Source organism: Lissotriton helveticus, chromosome 7 (assembly GCF_964261635.1).
Source record: "Lissotriton helveticus chromosome 7, aLisHel1.1, whole genome shotgun sequence".
Classification (NCBI taxonomy): Eukaryota; Metazoa; Chordata; class Amphibia; order Caudata; family Salamandridae; genus Lissotriton; species Lissotriton helveticus.
Window position 1 is genome coordinate 1,597,698,698 of NC_136068.1, and position 14,594 is coordinate 1,597,713,291.

The 14,594-nt window shown below is 44.4% G+C and overlaps 1 protein-coding gene across 5 annotated transcripts in view; it reads right to left on the reverse strand.

The window, feature by feature from the left end:
- Window positions 1–781: 781 nt before the first annotated feature.
- LOC144770568 (testicular acid phosphatase homolog) overlaps window positions 782–14,594 on the reverse strand; it is a 206,595-nt gene continuing 192,782 nt past the window's right edge. For 3 of the 5 annotated variants that reach the window (XM_078655202.1, XM_078655200.1, XM_078655203.1), the window contains 2 exons: window positions 6,258–6,436; window positions 782–2,745 (listed from right to left, as the gene is read on the reverse strand). In XM_078655202.1, the coding sequence (XP_078511328.1) occupies window positions 2,639–2,745; window positions 6,258–6,436 (286 nt within the window). In that variant the 3' untranslated portion in view covers window positions 782–2,638. The remainder of the gene's footprint in view (window positions 2,746–6,257; window positions 6,437–14,594) is intronic. The other 2 variants (XM_078655204.1, XM_078655201.1) reach the window with 1 other exon arrangement.

The following is a 14,594-nucleotide window of genomic DNA, read 5'->3' on the forward strand; positions in this document are numbered from 1 at the left end:
ATAACCGAGACTGGGCTTCAGCCACCTACAGGCTCGATTAACTGTGCAACTGCTGTTCGGGAGTCCCTTACTTGCATGAGGCACCTGCCCCAAGGATAAAAAAGGCTGTGTGGTCTCGAACTATGATAACTTGAACACTTATAAGGAGGTGCTGTGCTTGGCCAATCAGAGATTATCTCTGCAAATGTAAACTTTATTCAAGTTTGTAAGTCTAGAGTCCACCTCAACTGATACACAGTCAGATAAGCCTGTCATTGCCATGAAAACTAATTAAAGTTACTAGCCACATTTCCGTAATGCCAATAAAAGTTTTTTTTCTTTTTTCTAAAGGAATAACACACATTTGGTTAATTTATTAATTGCGAGCAATACATATGTAGGCTGAACCAAAAGTCCCACTCCACCAACCTCCTCCAAGATTAAGCCTTGACTGTTTGACTTCACCACCTCCAAAAAGTAAAAGCCTAAAAAGAAGGCCCTTGGCTTTTCAGTGAGTTCACTGAAGTACCCGATTTCTGCATTTCCATGGACAGTAGAAGTGCTCCCTGGAAGGATTTTTCTACCTGCCCCTTTGTTGTGCAGGGCCCAGAGAACTGGCCTGAACCAGGTGCTTAAGAAATACTCCAAACAAGAACATCTCGAGAGCCCCTGATCATCTTCGAGGACTTGCCATTATTATTGGCCCCACAGCAAGTGTCTGATTCTGCCATGGAGTAGCATGTTTAGAGGGATAGAGTGGTATGTTTAGAGTACTGGTTAGAAATGAAATAAAAATAATAACTTTTTAAAAGAATTGAATTGAATTTATTTATTTGTATAATCCAGTGATGTATATAAAAACAAGGGCATACAATAAATATCCACACACAATTCATTTACAGTATTAAAAAATAAAGGCAGTCTTTAGTATTGTATTCTTTTCCATTAAGTTAGAGATAAATGTACCTATGGTTAAACAACAGCAATATCTGTGACAGTTTAAAATAGTGGCTTTTAACCTGAGGTCTGCGACCACCTGGGGTCAGCAGCACCTTCTGAGGGAGTTCCTGGCCCATATGACCTGTATTTAATGTCAATAATCATAAGCATTTTGAGCTAAATACCTTCATAAAGATGGTTCTCCTACAAAGATAATAATTTCATGAAGTCACAATAATACTTACTTGAAGTCCAATGTATTAGTTACGTTTATTAATAAAATCATGTTACAAAAATCATAAGCTTTTTAAAAAACATTTTCAGTCAGACGCTGACTGCTAGTTCAAAACAGAGAATATGTGTTTGCACGCAGTCACTGTTTGCACTCAAACACGCTACGAACTGACAAGCAGTCAGCTTCCGACTGAAATACTTTTGAATTGCTTATGATTTTCTTGCTGACTATGGGAGACAGGTTTCGACCTGCTCAGTGATCTATGCATGCACACACAGCTAGGCTGCCCAAAAGGGTTCTTTCATGCTGCAAGTTCTCACATCCGGTGCTGTACGTGGGCAAGCACTTACAGACTCCAAGCACTTACGCTGCTTCTATTGGAAAGGAGGCATGTCTACACTTTTCAGCAGTACTTCCACATGCACTTCACAGTAGGCAGCATATACTCTGGCATATTGAGCACCTGGTCTTCTAGCAATCGTTGTCTTTGACACCTTTTGATACAAAGACCTGCATGGTCTGGTCTCCAGCTTTACCCATACCAAGCTCGATCGGTGCCCAGAGTCTGCCAAAGGCCACTGTCGATCTTGTTACTAGCTCTGCCCCACCGCGCCTACTGATTTCACGATTACCTGCTGATTTATGAATATGACCTGGATCCTATACCATTGTGCAGTATCTCTAATACTAAAACATACAGGACAGAGGGGCGTAGATGTACTGAGTTAATATCACGTACAAATCGTAGAATTGGCTTTGGGAGCTCATGGATAGCCGATGATGATTCAATGAAGACCGCAGAAGTCAAAGTGTTAAGAACCACTGGTTTAAAAGATCTCCTGGCATATTTTAAGAAAGATTTTAACCTTTTTCTAGAACATCGAACAGGAACCTAAGAAGACAATAAGATAGATGTGTTCAACTAGTAAACGCAACTTTATGGCTTTGACATTATTGGTCTTACTATTGTTAATTATTATTAACATTATTGTTATCATTATTATTATTTACAAATAATAAGTTTAGGAATGAAACTTTTTATCTACTTGCACAGGGGAAAACATTATAATCGTGATTGCTTTGGAGGCATATTTACTGATTTGCTTTCTAGATATGGAAAATTGATCAATCGATTGCTTAAATCGGTTAAAAAAACACAATAGATTGTAATTATTTCATCATAATAAGTTGACATATATCTTGTACAAGTGTCCAGCTCTCCCATCGAAGCTGAGAGCACATGCCCTAGCTTCAACAATATGTACACATTTCATTTTATTTGTACAGTTAAAAGAATTTGCTGAATCCCGAGTAAGTATGGTGCACGCCCTAATAACCGCTGACAATGGTGCAGTTTAGATTGTAGCGGATGTGTGGCCCGCTGACCGGCTGAGAAGAGGTAGAGCCATTGAGCCTTCCCTGTCCACACCGACCCTGTCCCAGTGTGCGGATCCGTCGAGTGCCGAGTCTCAGATGTTCATCCGCTCACATGGTCCTGTAGCGTTTCCTGAGTCTACCGTACAGTACTGCCAGCGTCAGCGTGGCCAGCCCCAGGATCACCGCAGTCACAGACAAGGCAATCAGGGCTCGTCCTGCAGAATAGAGCATACAGAGAATCAGAACTGACAGTCGCGATGGAGCACGTGCTCACATTCCAGGGCTGAGAGTGTGAGTGACGTGTCCAGTGCCGACCAATCACTTACTGGTATGGATTTTACAATCAGTGCCTTGTGTCTTAAGCACCGGCTAAGCATGACATGCCATGCTTTTACTCATGGCATGCACCTAGCTCTGGGCAGAGGTGGGCAGGCCAACAAATTAGCAGAGGGACCACAGCCAGAGCCGAGCCCAGTACGTGGCTCGGATCTTAGAGCCCAAGCACGAGCCGAGCCCCTAAAAATATGATTTACGTAAATCATACAACAAACTACGTAAAATATGATAAAGTGTCTTCTAAGATGAAAACACAACTTTCTTTAACATGTGGAAGCTTTGACATTAATAGGACACATTATAGCTCTGCACTGAGAAGTACTTATTAAAAGTGATAGTTTTGTACAACTGATAGTCTGAACTCACATATGCAAACGTGTTGTCATACACAATAGTGGAAAGAGCACGATGGGAACAGAAGGCTAGAGAACTTAAGTTAATTAAAAATTTCAAGAGCGTATGCCTGGTATTGATCAGTGTCAGGGCGGGACGTGGAACTAACATTAAATAACAGTAAATGAGGTAAGTACATTAGCATAACTAGTATTCTATAAGTGCATTTGCATGACTCATATTACAACACCTTCCCCTTTGCAAAACGAACAATAACACCAACAAAAGAATAGATGAATTATAACAAGAAAGCAATGCAGCTGGTGCATACAAAAACCCTTAAACCTTGCGGGTAGATTAACTTTGCAAGCAGGTCTACCTTCACTACGAATAAGCCCATCAGCATGGGAGTGAACATTTAGAGGCACATCAGATCTGTCAGATTGATCCACTATGGGAACTAATTGCCCAGTGGAACCAGCTTGCAAAGGGAAATCAGCACTTGACATGATGGAGAGTTCCACAGAACAAACAACGTCTCCCACAGTGGTGTGCAACCATCAGGAACCATCAAGTGACCGGAGACACCTGAGATTCAAAAGACCCTACTCGTGAATTTAATAAAATGTCAGTTTAATCAAACTTCATTTGATTCACCATCCTTGCCATCAATCAGCACAGCACCTTTGGAAACTCTGACAACTTTTATGGATGACATAAATTGAGATTCCCCTATCTGAAATTTGTAGGGTTTTTTAATAAGTACCCAATCACCAATATTCAAAACAAGTTATTTAATATTATGTTTTTTGTCAAAATACTCTTTGCAATGTCTCTGCATAGACAACACAGAACGTGTGCCCTTATTATGCATTTCATCTTCATCAAACTCAGCAGAAGACTTAGTCTCCAACTGATCTGGACACAAATGTCTCATAGGCTTAAAAGGAGAAACCCAAGTGGTGCTAAGCTGTGTAATGGAATACTCCCATATCTTTTGTCTCAGAAAATCCACCATATCCAGACCAGTAGCTAAAGCAGCCTGAATACCCTCCTTCAAGAATCTATTAATTCTCCTCACCAAACTGTTAGAGGTGGGGAGAATACAAAGAAACAAACTGTCTCATGGAAGCAGAAGTGAAATGCGTTCCATTATGTGTAACCAGGAGAGACACCTTCAATCTGGAATACTTTTTTCGAAAATTTAATCACCAAAGCCTTAGTGGGAGCTGCAGCAAATTCAAAATATACCCACTTTAAAAAAGAATTGTTTAACACGAATATACATCTTTTGTTAGAAGATAAAGCATCAAAGTTCCTGCAAAGTCCAAATCATCGTATCTCAAGGATTCTCAGGTAACGACACCATATGCAAAGGCGACTCAAATGTCTTCCAATGCTTATCAGAATTAAGACAACTGTCACACAAGTTTATCCACTTGATCACCTGAGAATCCACTGAAGGCTACCAGTCATACTTTTTCAATTTCTTGCATGCACCACTGATACCCAAATTGCCCTCGTGAGCTAAACCAATCAACAAGGCTCAAATGCAAGCCGGGGGTAGGTGGATCCTAAAAATCCTGTTGCATGGGACGACCATTGACAATTCCTCAGACACCTTAACAAAAGGTTTAATATTCAAATCCAAATTCCTCTCTTTTGGCCAACAATTCTTGATAAACGTAGGTACTTTTTTCAAAACTACATCTGAGTCCACTGCCTTCAGCCATTCCATTTTAGAGACTGCTCCCTTGTCCTTCAACATGTTATCCGAAAAGGCCACCACACCTTCAACATCTTCCTCTTGATCAGCTTCAGAATCAAGCTCTAAAGGTATTCTTGACAAACAGTCCACCCTCATGTTCTTACCATCAAGAATGTTGTTAATGGTAAATACAAACACCTGGAGATGTGCTAATAGCCTGAGTAACCAAGAAGAAGCCTTATCCGTGCCATTCCCATTTAGCATGGAAATCAAAGGCTTGTGGTCAATATAAATCTCAAGTTCTGAGCTCCACAAAAAAGTCTTAAACTTTTCCACAGCCCTACAGCAGGCAAGAGCCTCATGCTTAATGGTGCTGTAGTTAGTCTCTGACTGTTTCAAACAGCAGTAAGCAAATGCTACAGTCTGCTCCTTTCCATTCACCCATTGTGAAAGAAGTGCACCCAAACCGACTCGACTGGCATCTACCGTCAGACAGCACTTACTCTCTGAGACAAAAGAGGAAAGGGCATGAGCAGATGTAATATTTTTTTTTATTCAAGATCAAAGTGAATCTTTATCTTTGGGTGGAACAGCATCTTGAATAACCTGCACCAGTGAAAACTTAGGTTTGATCCCTTCAGTTGTAATGTGATGACCCAAATAATCTAGGGCTAGATGTACAAACCGTTTTTCCAGTCACAAGCGGCTAAATTCACAGAGACTGGCCATTTACGACCAGAAAAATGCTTTCTTAAATGTACAAAAAGCAAAATGTGATTCGGTAACTTCTTACTGAATCGCATTTTGCAATTGCGATTTTAGTATATGGATGGGGCGCATTTAGAGTGTTCCTTCCAAATACCGAATCGGTATAGTATGTATTACTGTTTTGTGACTGAATTCCTGTCGCAAAACAGTAATATACTACCACCAGTTTAAAATTGGTGGTAACCCATTCACAAAGGGAAAGAGGTCCAATGGGGACCTCTTCCCGTCTGATAATGTAAATACAAATATTTTTTAGAGCAGGCAGCAGTCCCGCAGACCACTGCCTACTCTTAAAAAATGAAACTACAAAGTTTCATTTTTTCTTTTTAAATGCATCCCATTTCCCTTTAGGACAAAGGGCTGCATTAAAAAAAAATATTGCTTTATCAAAAATCAATCACAGACATGGTGGTCTGCTGACCTCAGCAGGCCACCATCCCTGTGATGGCTGCGATTCCTAATGGGTCGCAAATTGCGACCTACCTCAACGATGCCTGACACTCTCTGTAAGACAGCAGTAGTTCACCCTCATTAGATCCAAGCTAGAATCCTGTGATCAGAAATGCTTGTATGAGGCACTACCTGGTCTGTAGTCGGTGGCATCTATCCGGTGACACTCCTTGCCCCAGTCCTCAGGGATGATGGACTCCGTCAGCTCGATGAACCGATGCAGCGGACATGAGAAACTGCAGCCTGGCATCACCAGTGGGTATGGAGGTTGGCGGGAGGTGTTCCGGTACAGCATGCTGACACTGTAAGACCTGGAAAAACAGAGTATATCAACGGAGGGTCTCCTTTAAATGGGAAGACATGTCCGACTGTAGGGCTATTGGAATATGTTTTAACGGGCCACTGATGCATCTCTGGCGGTCATGCTGAAAGAAGTGCCACTAACAGTGCTGCTTGAGTAATTTGCCTTAGTTTTATTTTGCCATATTTTGCTTTAGTTTTAATTTTATCTCTTTCTGCCCCCTGTTTTCACTTCTGCCTCCTTCCTGTTCCCGCACTCTGCGTCTGTTTTTTCACTGCTGCCGCCCCCTGCCCCATTCCCGCTCCTGCCTCCAAGCTGCACTTCCCTACCCTTCCTTTATTTAATAGCAGCCGTGCCACTGGCGCGGCGAAGATGCACCAAAGGCATGCCCGTCTGCGCCCGTCCATGACCCGACAGCGACCAGCGCCAGGGACCCTGGCTCTCCGGCCACCCATCACTGTGACTCAGCTGCCCTACTCGCACTCAACCCCGGAAGGAACAACAACTGCCAGCTGTTGAAGCCGAAGACCACCCACAGCCAGTTCTCCTGCCGTCACTGCCGCCGAACCATCACCACCCTCTGCACCACCATGGCCGCCGCCCCCACACCGGCCGCCAACACCACTGAAGCTGTGAAGTGCATCCTCCTCAACATGTGCTCCCTGTACAGACATACCATAGGGATCTTGCACCTCCTCGACATGCTCTCGCAAGATGTCGCCTTCTTCACAGAAACCTGGACCAACCCCTCCTCTGCCCCGACATCACCACTGCCATTCCCAACAGATACCAGATCCAGAGGAAGGACCGCCCCCACCGCCCTGGAGGAGGACTCGCTATCGCACACAAGAGCTCCCTCCAACTCTCCTCCTCCAGCATGGGCAACCACCTCTCCAACACAGAACACCTTCACTTCCAGATCCAGACTAGCCCCAGAACCACGCTTCGCGGCATCCTTGTATACAGACACCCCGGGCCTCGTGCTCACCACTACCATTGTGGACCTCACTGCACCCTACCCCATGCCAAAGCCTCCACAGACTACATACTCATCGATGACCTGAACTTCCACCTCGACAACCGCAGGGACCCTGACTCCTAGACAACCTCGCCAACCATGGACTGAAGCAGCTAGTCACCACCCACACACACTAGGCAGGACACACCCTCAACCCCATCTTCGCAGGTGGAAACAACGTCCTGTTCAGCCACACCTAGCAGCCCCTCTGGACAGACCACTAGTGCATACACTTCTCTGTAAACACCACCACCGCTCACAAACCCACGCCCTGCCCACCACAAAGGAATTTGAGCAAGGTCACAGTGGAGCACCTCAACTCCACCCTAATCCACGACCCCCCCCGCCACTACCGACGCCAACTCTGCAGTCAAGGAACTAAACAGCTGGATCACTAGCTGCGTGGACAAGCTCGCCCTCCTCCGCAACCTCGACAGATGGCGTCCCCTAAAGGCCACTTGGTTCACCACTGACCTCTAAGAAGCCAGACGCTCCTGCAGACACCTCGAGAAACACCAAAACCACCAAAGATCAAACTGCCTACAAGAACGCCATGACAGAATACTACCAACTCATAAGATCCACCAAGAGGACCTTCATCCGGAACAAAATCCTCACTAACTTCAGCAACTCAAAGGCACTTTTCAACATCATCCAGCAATTCACCAAACCCCCCAGCGAAGCCACGGACATCACACCCTCTCAGTGCCTCTGCAACAAGCTTGACTCCTACTTCCACCTGAAAATCAAGACCCTCTACTACAACTTCAGTGAGTAGACTCCAGAAATCACCATCCCCTCCAGCGATGACAGCCAGCCCACCATCATCACCTGGACCCCAGTCACCACAGAAGTTACCAACACAACCACGAAGAGCACCCATTCAGGGGCCGCCACGAACCCCTGTCCGCCTCACATCTTCCACAGAGCCGCTGCCACCATAGCACCCAAGTACGCTGCACCATCAACGCCATCTTCAAATCTGGCAATTTCCCCGACGACTGGAAGCAAGCAGAGGTCAAGCCCCTCCTCAAAAAACCCTCTGTTGACCCTACGGACCTAAAGAACTACCGCCCCATCTCTCTCCTTCCCTTCACAGCCAAGGTCACAGAGAAAATCGTCAATGCCCAGCTAACCACCTTCATCGAAGAGAACGCCATCCTCGACTCTTCCCAGTCTGGATTCCGCAGCAACCACAGCACTAAGACCACCCTCCTTGCCACCACCGACGACATCGGCACGCTCCTCGACCAGGGCCACACCGCAGCCCTCATCCTGCTAGACCTCTCCACAGCCTTTGACACCGTCTCCCGCCGCACTCTCGCAGCCAGAATCCACTACCCTGGCATACGGGGAACCACCCTCAAATGGATCTGCTCCTTTCTCGCTGGCAGAACCCAAAGGATAAGAATCCCACCCTTCCTCTCCGAACCCACAGACATCAACTGCGGAGTACCCCAGGGATTATTGTTCAGCCCCAAACTCTTCAACATCTACATGGCCCCCCTCCCCGCCATCGTCAGACAGCATGGACTCAGCATAGTATCCTACGCCGACGACACCCTGCTCATCTTCTTCCTCACAAAGAACCCCGATGACACCAGACTCAGCTTCCAGGAAGGAATGAAAGATGTTGCACTCTGGATGAGCCTGCAGCTCAACTCGGAGAAGACTGAGGTCCTCATCCTTGGACCCTCCCTCCACAGCTTGGGAAACACCTGGTGGCCCCACCGCACTCAGAAACCCACCTACCCCCACTGACCATTCCCGGAACCTCTGCATCATCCTCGACTCCTCCCTCACCATGACTCGCCAGATCAATGCTGTCGCCTCCACCTGCTTCAACTCCTTCCGCATCCTCCGCAAGACCTTCAAGTAGATCCCACCTGAAGCCAGAAAGACCATCACCCATGCACTCATAACTAGCAGACTCGACTATGGAAACGCCCTCTACGGTAGAATCAACAAATCCCTGCTACACAAACTCCAGACCCTCCAGAACAGAGTGGCCAGACTCATCCTCGACACGCCACGACATGAGCACAAGACCCAACACCTGAAAAACCTCCACTGGCTCCCCGTCAAGAAGAAAGTAACCTTCAAGCTACTCATCCATACCTACAAATCACTCCACAACCTCGGACCCAAATACCTCAACGAAAGAGTCTTCTTCCATGTACCCAAAAGAAACCTCTGCTCTGCCACCCACACCCTAGCAGAAACTCATTCGCAGCCACAACCAGAGCAGGTGGAAGAGCCTTCTCCTACATCGCTGCCAAGGCCTGGAACAAGCTTCCAGTTAACATCAGACGCTCCCCTACTCTGCACACCTTCAGGAAGACCCTCAAGACCTGGCTCTTTGGCTAACCCAGAGCTGCACCCCTTTGCCGCCAAGTGCCTTGAGACCTTCACGGGTGAGTAGCGCGCTTTAAAATTCGCTGATTGATTGACTGATGGAACAACGTAGCCAAAAGAGCTATGGTCCACTGACCCAGGCTCCTGACCAACACTGCCAACCAAGGATAAGAGCATAGGCATTTGGATGAACTGCAACCTATCCATGGAGACACAAATCAACGAAATGGCCACTAAGGGCCTTAATCATCTTTGTCTGCTGAAGAAAATCTATTGTTACCAGAATATTTTACAAAAAATACCAATTCCGTGGCAGCGGTCCTCTCCTAGATTGATGTTGTGAACAGCACATATCTGGGAGTATGTAAGATGCTGTTAACAAATTACAAAGACTACAAAACGCAATCGATCTAATACTGACAGCAGGTCTAGGATGGAATGAGCCTGTCTCCCCGATTACAGTAGCTGTACGTTGGCTAGCCATAGATAAACCTCTTAAATGTAAGCCTCTATGTATAGCCCATCAGGCCATATAACGAAGAGTGCCTAGATTTCTCAGAACAAAATATGATCCTACTGATGACGTCACAACACTGTGTTACTCATAAAGCCTTATAATCCCCATTACCCATGTAATGTCAGTCAAATGAAACAGTCATTCATGTGATGTCAGTAAAATGAAACCGCTGGTCAAAATGACATTTATCACTGCTGTTTGAAATCCTAGAATGCTGCTACTCACATGGCGTAACAACTTTGTACTTGACATCTCACCCAGGTAGGATGTCTTATGAACTTTGTAGTCACAGTGGCCCCAAACTCCCCCTGCCCCGTCATGTGGTGCTAAAAAATGCTGCTGGTCGCTTACTCACTTTGCATGATCACACTCTCATGACCCTAGTATGTAGTGTTGCCTGAGCCTGCAGGGCACATTCAACTATGCCACTGATGTGCAATGTTACATCTGGTGAGTGGTTATTGCCCAGATAACCCAAATTTGTGAAGTGGAAAGATCCATATTGCCCTTCGGTAATCAGACTAAGCTGACCCCTAACTCTCAATGTTGTGCTGTTTTCTGTTTTATACAAGGAATCAATGTTCTTCAATTTTATTTTTTTAATAGTTGTATATAGTGTGGATGCACTAATTAGTATTGGTGTGCGGGGCATCACAAGAACAATGTTAAATCATATACGAAAATCATTCAGAAGTAACTGGCAATGGTATGGAGTGCAGCCAACGTTGTAGGGATCTTAAGAGTGAAGGAAACAACAGAACCCTAAGCACTAGCGGAAACTGTCAGAAAAAAGACCTGAAAGCATGGAACGAAGGGGAATAGAGGAAGGAAGTGGGAAGTGGAAGGTGCAGCAATAGATCGGATTAGGGAATGTGTACTAGCAGAGGCTGAGGTGACTGTCTCAGTTCAGGTACTGTTTGAGTAAATTGTGTTTAGTCCCTTTCTGAAGGAAAGTAGAGGTGGCTGGACTCTCAGGTGACGGGTTCCAGACACTGGTTGCTGCCCCCGTGACAGAAAGTTTCAAGGCTGGAGATGGACTGAATTTATGTGTAACAAATTGAAGATAGCCTTTACTTCTTGAGGGTCATTTGCTGCTGGATAAGGTCAGTGTTATATATTAATAAATGCTTATTTCCTTCCTGTACGCCCAGAGTCTCGTAATTGCAATCACGAGACTCGTTCTATGTCTCTAGTTCCAGAATCTTTCCTTTCAGTCGTGAAGATTCCACCTAACGTCAGTCTGGACGTTGGCCTCATTACGACTGGACGGCTCTGGTTGTGGGTGCTTTTTCCTACTACAATAAACCTGCGTTTGAACCTCAATCAAGACTCCGGTTCTATTTTACATCTTGGCGACGATCGGGAACTTCCCTGCACCCACCGCCAGAAAGACAAGCACTTTGGAAAATCGGACAGATCTTAAGATCTCACCGGGACATTGCCGTTCTTCGTTCTCACTTGTCCTGCCTTCTGCTCATCTCTCCTGCCTTTGGCTTCCTCATCAGGTTGTATTTTATGGAGTTTTCTTGAGTGGATATTGTTACTGTTTGACTCTGCCTTGCGCTTCACTTCACTCGCGCTGCTTGAAAGCTTTGGAAGCGTTCATGCGCAACACCCTCCTCACGCAACAGCTAAGTCACAGTGCAATAATTCAAGGCCACCGCCTGTCAAAAGTTACGCATGACCGTAACCTTGACAACGGCGTCAGTCGGCCATTTTCAAGCCTTCGTTCACGATTATTCAGCGATAGGCACGCTCTACTGCCTACCACGTTTATTTACACAGCAAAGCAATTACAAGCGCAAAGCGTTTCTTCAGCGATAGGCACGCTTTACTGCCTACCACGTTTATTTATACCATGTCAAGCACTTATAAGTGCAAAGCTTTTCTTCAGCGATAGGCACGCTTTACTGCCTACCACGTTTACCCACATCGCGCAAAGCATTTATAAATGCAAGCTTTTCTTCAGCGATAGGAACGCTTTACTGCCCGCTATGCTTTCTTACGACTCAGCAAAGCATTTATAAATACAAAGCTTTTCTTCAGCGATAGGCACGCTTTATTTATTTCTCGCCTGTCACTTTTCAATTATTCTCCAATGCGCAAAAATTGTTTATAAATCTACATACAATTATAACAAAAAAGTTTTTCAAGAGATTTTTCCTTGGCACTGTTTTTCTTTTCAGTCATTTTTACCATGGCTTCTTCTCAGCAGTTTCAGACGCCAGCTCCATTTTCGCAAACTCCAGGCAAACCTCCTCTCATTTGGCACAACTGGCTCAAAGGTTTTGAGAACTATTTGGTAGCCATTGACGCCACTAAATATGATCCTCCTCGCAAGGTTGCTATTCTTTATGGTTGCCTAGGGGTTGCGGCCCAACAAGTTTTTGAGAATCTTCCTCTTATCCCTTCTGGTGACAATTGGAATGTCTATCAAGAAGCTATTGCACGACTTAACAAGCAATAGGACGATGAACCCAGTATTGTTTTAGATTGTCACAATTTCTTTAAATGCAAACAAAATATACAAGAGAGTGTGGAAAACTATATTGCTCAACTCAGAATCCTTGCTTCTACCTGTGATTTTGGTGCAAGTACAGACGCTTCTATTAGAGATCAGTTCATTTTTGCTTGTTTTTCTAAAAAAATTCAGGAACATTTGTTGAGTTGCAAAAATCCCTCTTTGTCTGAAACAATAGATATCGCCAAAGGGATTGAACGTGCAACTAATTCTTCTAAAATTTTACAAGAAAGCATTTCACAACCTTGTATTCATATGATTGATCAAGCTTCCACTTCTGGCTCCATTGACCTTGTTAACAATTCTTTCAGACAACAAAATAAGAGACCTGGCATTTGTTATAGATGTGGCTCAAGGAGTCATCTTGGTAATTCTCCTTCTTGCCCTGCATCTGGGAAAAAGTGTTCTTCATGCAAGAAAATTGGACACTTTGCAGGGGTCACAAAAAATTTACTAGAGTCAACAATATTGAGTTTAATGAAAATTTAGAATCTTGCTCAACCAGACTTAATGATGTCATGTTGTCTATTGAATGTGATTCAGTTGAATTGTCCACGATTAAGGGTCCTTGGTGTGAGTTAGTGGTTGGCACAGTTCCACTTAAAGTCAAAGCTGACTCTGGTTCGCCTATCACCATTTTATCAGATCTCACATTTCATGCGAATTGGGGTAAAAAAGTTGTTCTCTGCAAATCTGATGTCAATCCTAAAGCATTTGGCGAGAAAGACATCGACATGCTAGGTTTCTTTTATTCGAACATTGCATGTCTTGGTAGTTATACCTTCACGAAAGTTTATGTTGCTCTTAAGGGCAGAGATATTTTAGGTTGGTTTGATCAAGCCAGAATGGGTTTAGTTCTTAGACCTGGTTCTGATCAACCTATTGCTTTAGGTGATATTCCTCATGATTACTACACTAGTCACGATTCAGGAAGCTTCAATGTTTCAGATTTGTCTTTTCCAGGTCATAAAATGGATAACTTATTTAATTCTTTTCCAAACCTCTTTAAGGATAAGGTTGGTACAGTTCTAGGTTTCAAGCATGAAATTCGTCTTAAACCCAATTCTCAACCTGTTATTCACAAGGTTCGTTCTCTTCCATTGAGTGCAAGAGATGAATTGAAGAAGGTTTTAAAAAATGTATGTGATGAGGGAATCATTGCACCCTGTGATTCATCTGAATGGGTCTCTCCCATAGTTTTAGTTCACAAAAAATCTGGGGAGGTGAGATTGTGTGCTGATTTACGCTCATTGAATAATAATATCATCGTGGATTGCCATCCGCTACCTAAAATTCATGATCTACTGGCTAATCTGGGTGGGGCTAAATTCTTCTCCCTTTTGGACCTTAGGTCTGCCTATCACCAAATTCCTTTATCTCTCAAATCTCAAGAATTAACCACTTTTATTACTCCATTTGGCGCTTTCAAGTACCTTAGGCTCCCATTTGGCTTGGCTTCGGCAGCTAGCATTTTTCAAAAACTGATGGACAACTTATTGCAAAATATTCCTGGGGTGCAGGCCTATCAGGACGATATTTTAATCTACGCCAACGACATTGCTCAACACAATAACACCCTTTACACTGTTTTACAGGTTTTAGAAAAAGCTGGCATGACTCTTAGACATGACAAATGCGAATTTGGGGTTCAAGAATTGGATTATTTGGGCCATTCACTTTCACCCAATGGCATCAAACCTAAATTCTCTTTAATAAAAGCAATCAGAGATGCCATACCTCCCAAAGATAGAGATGCC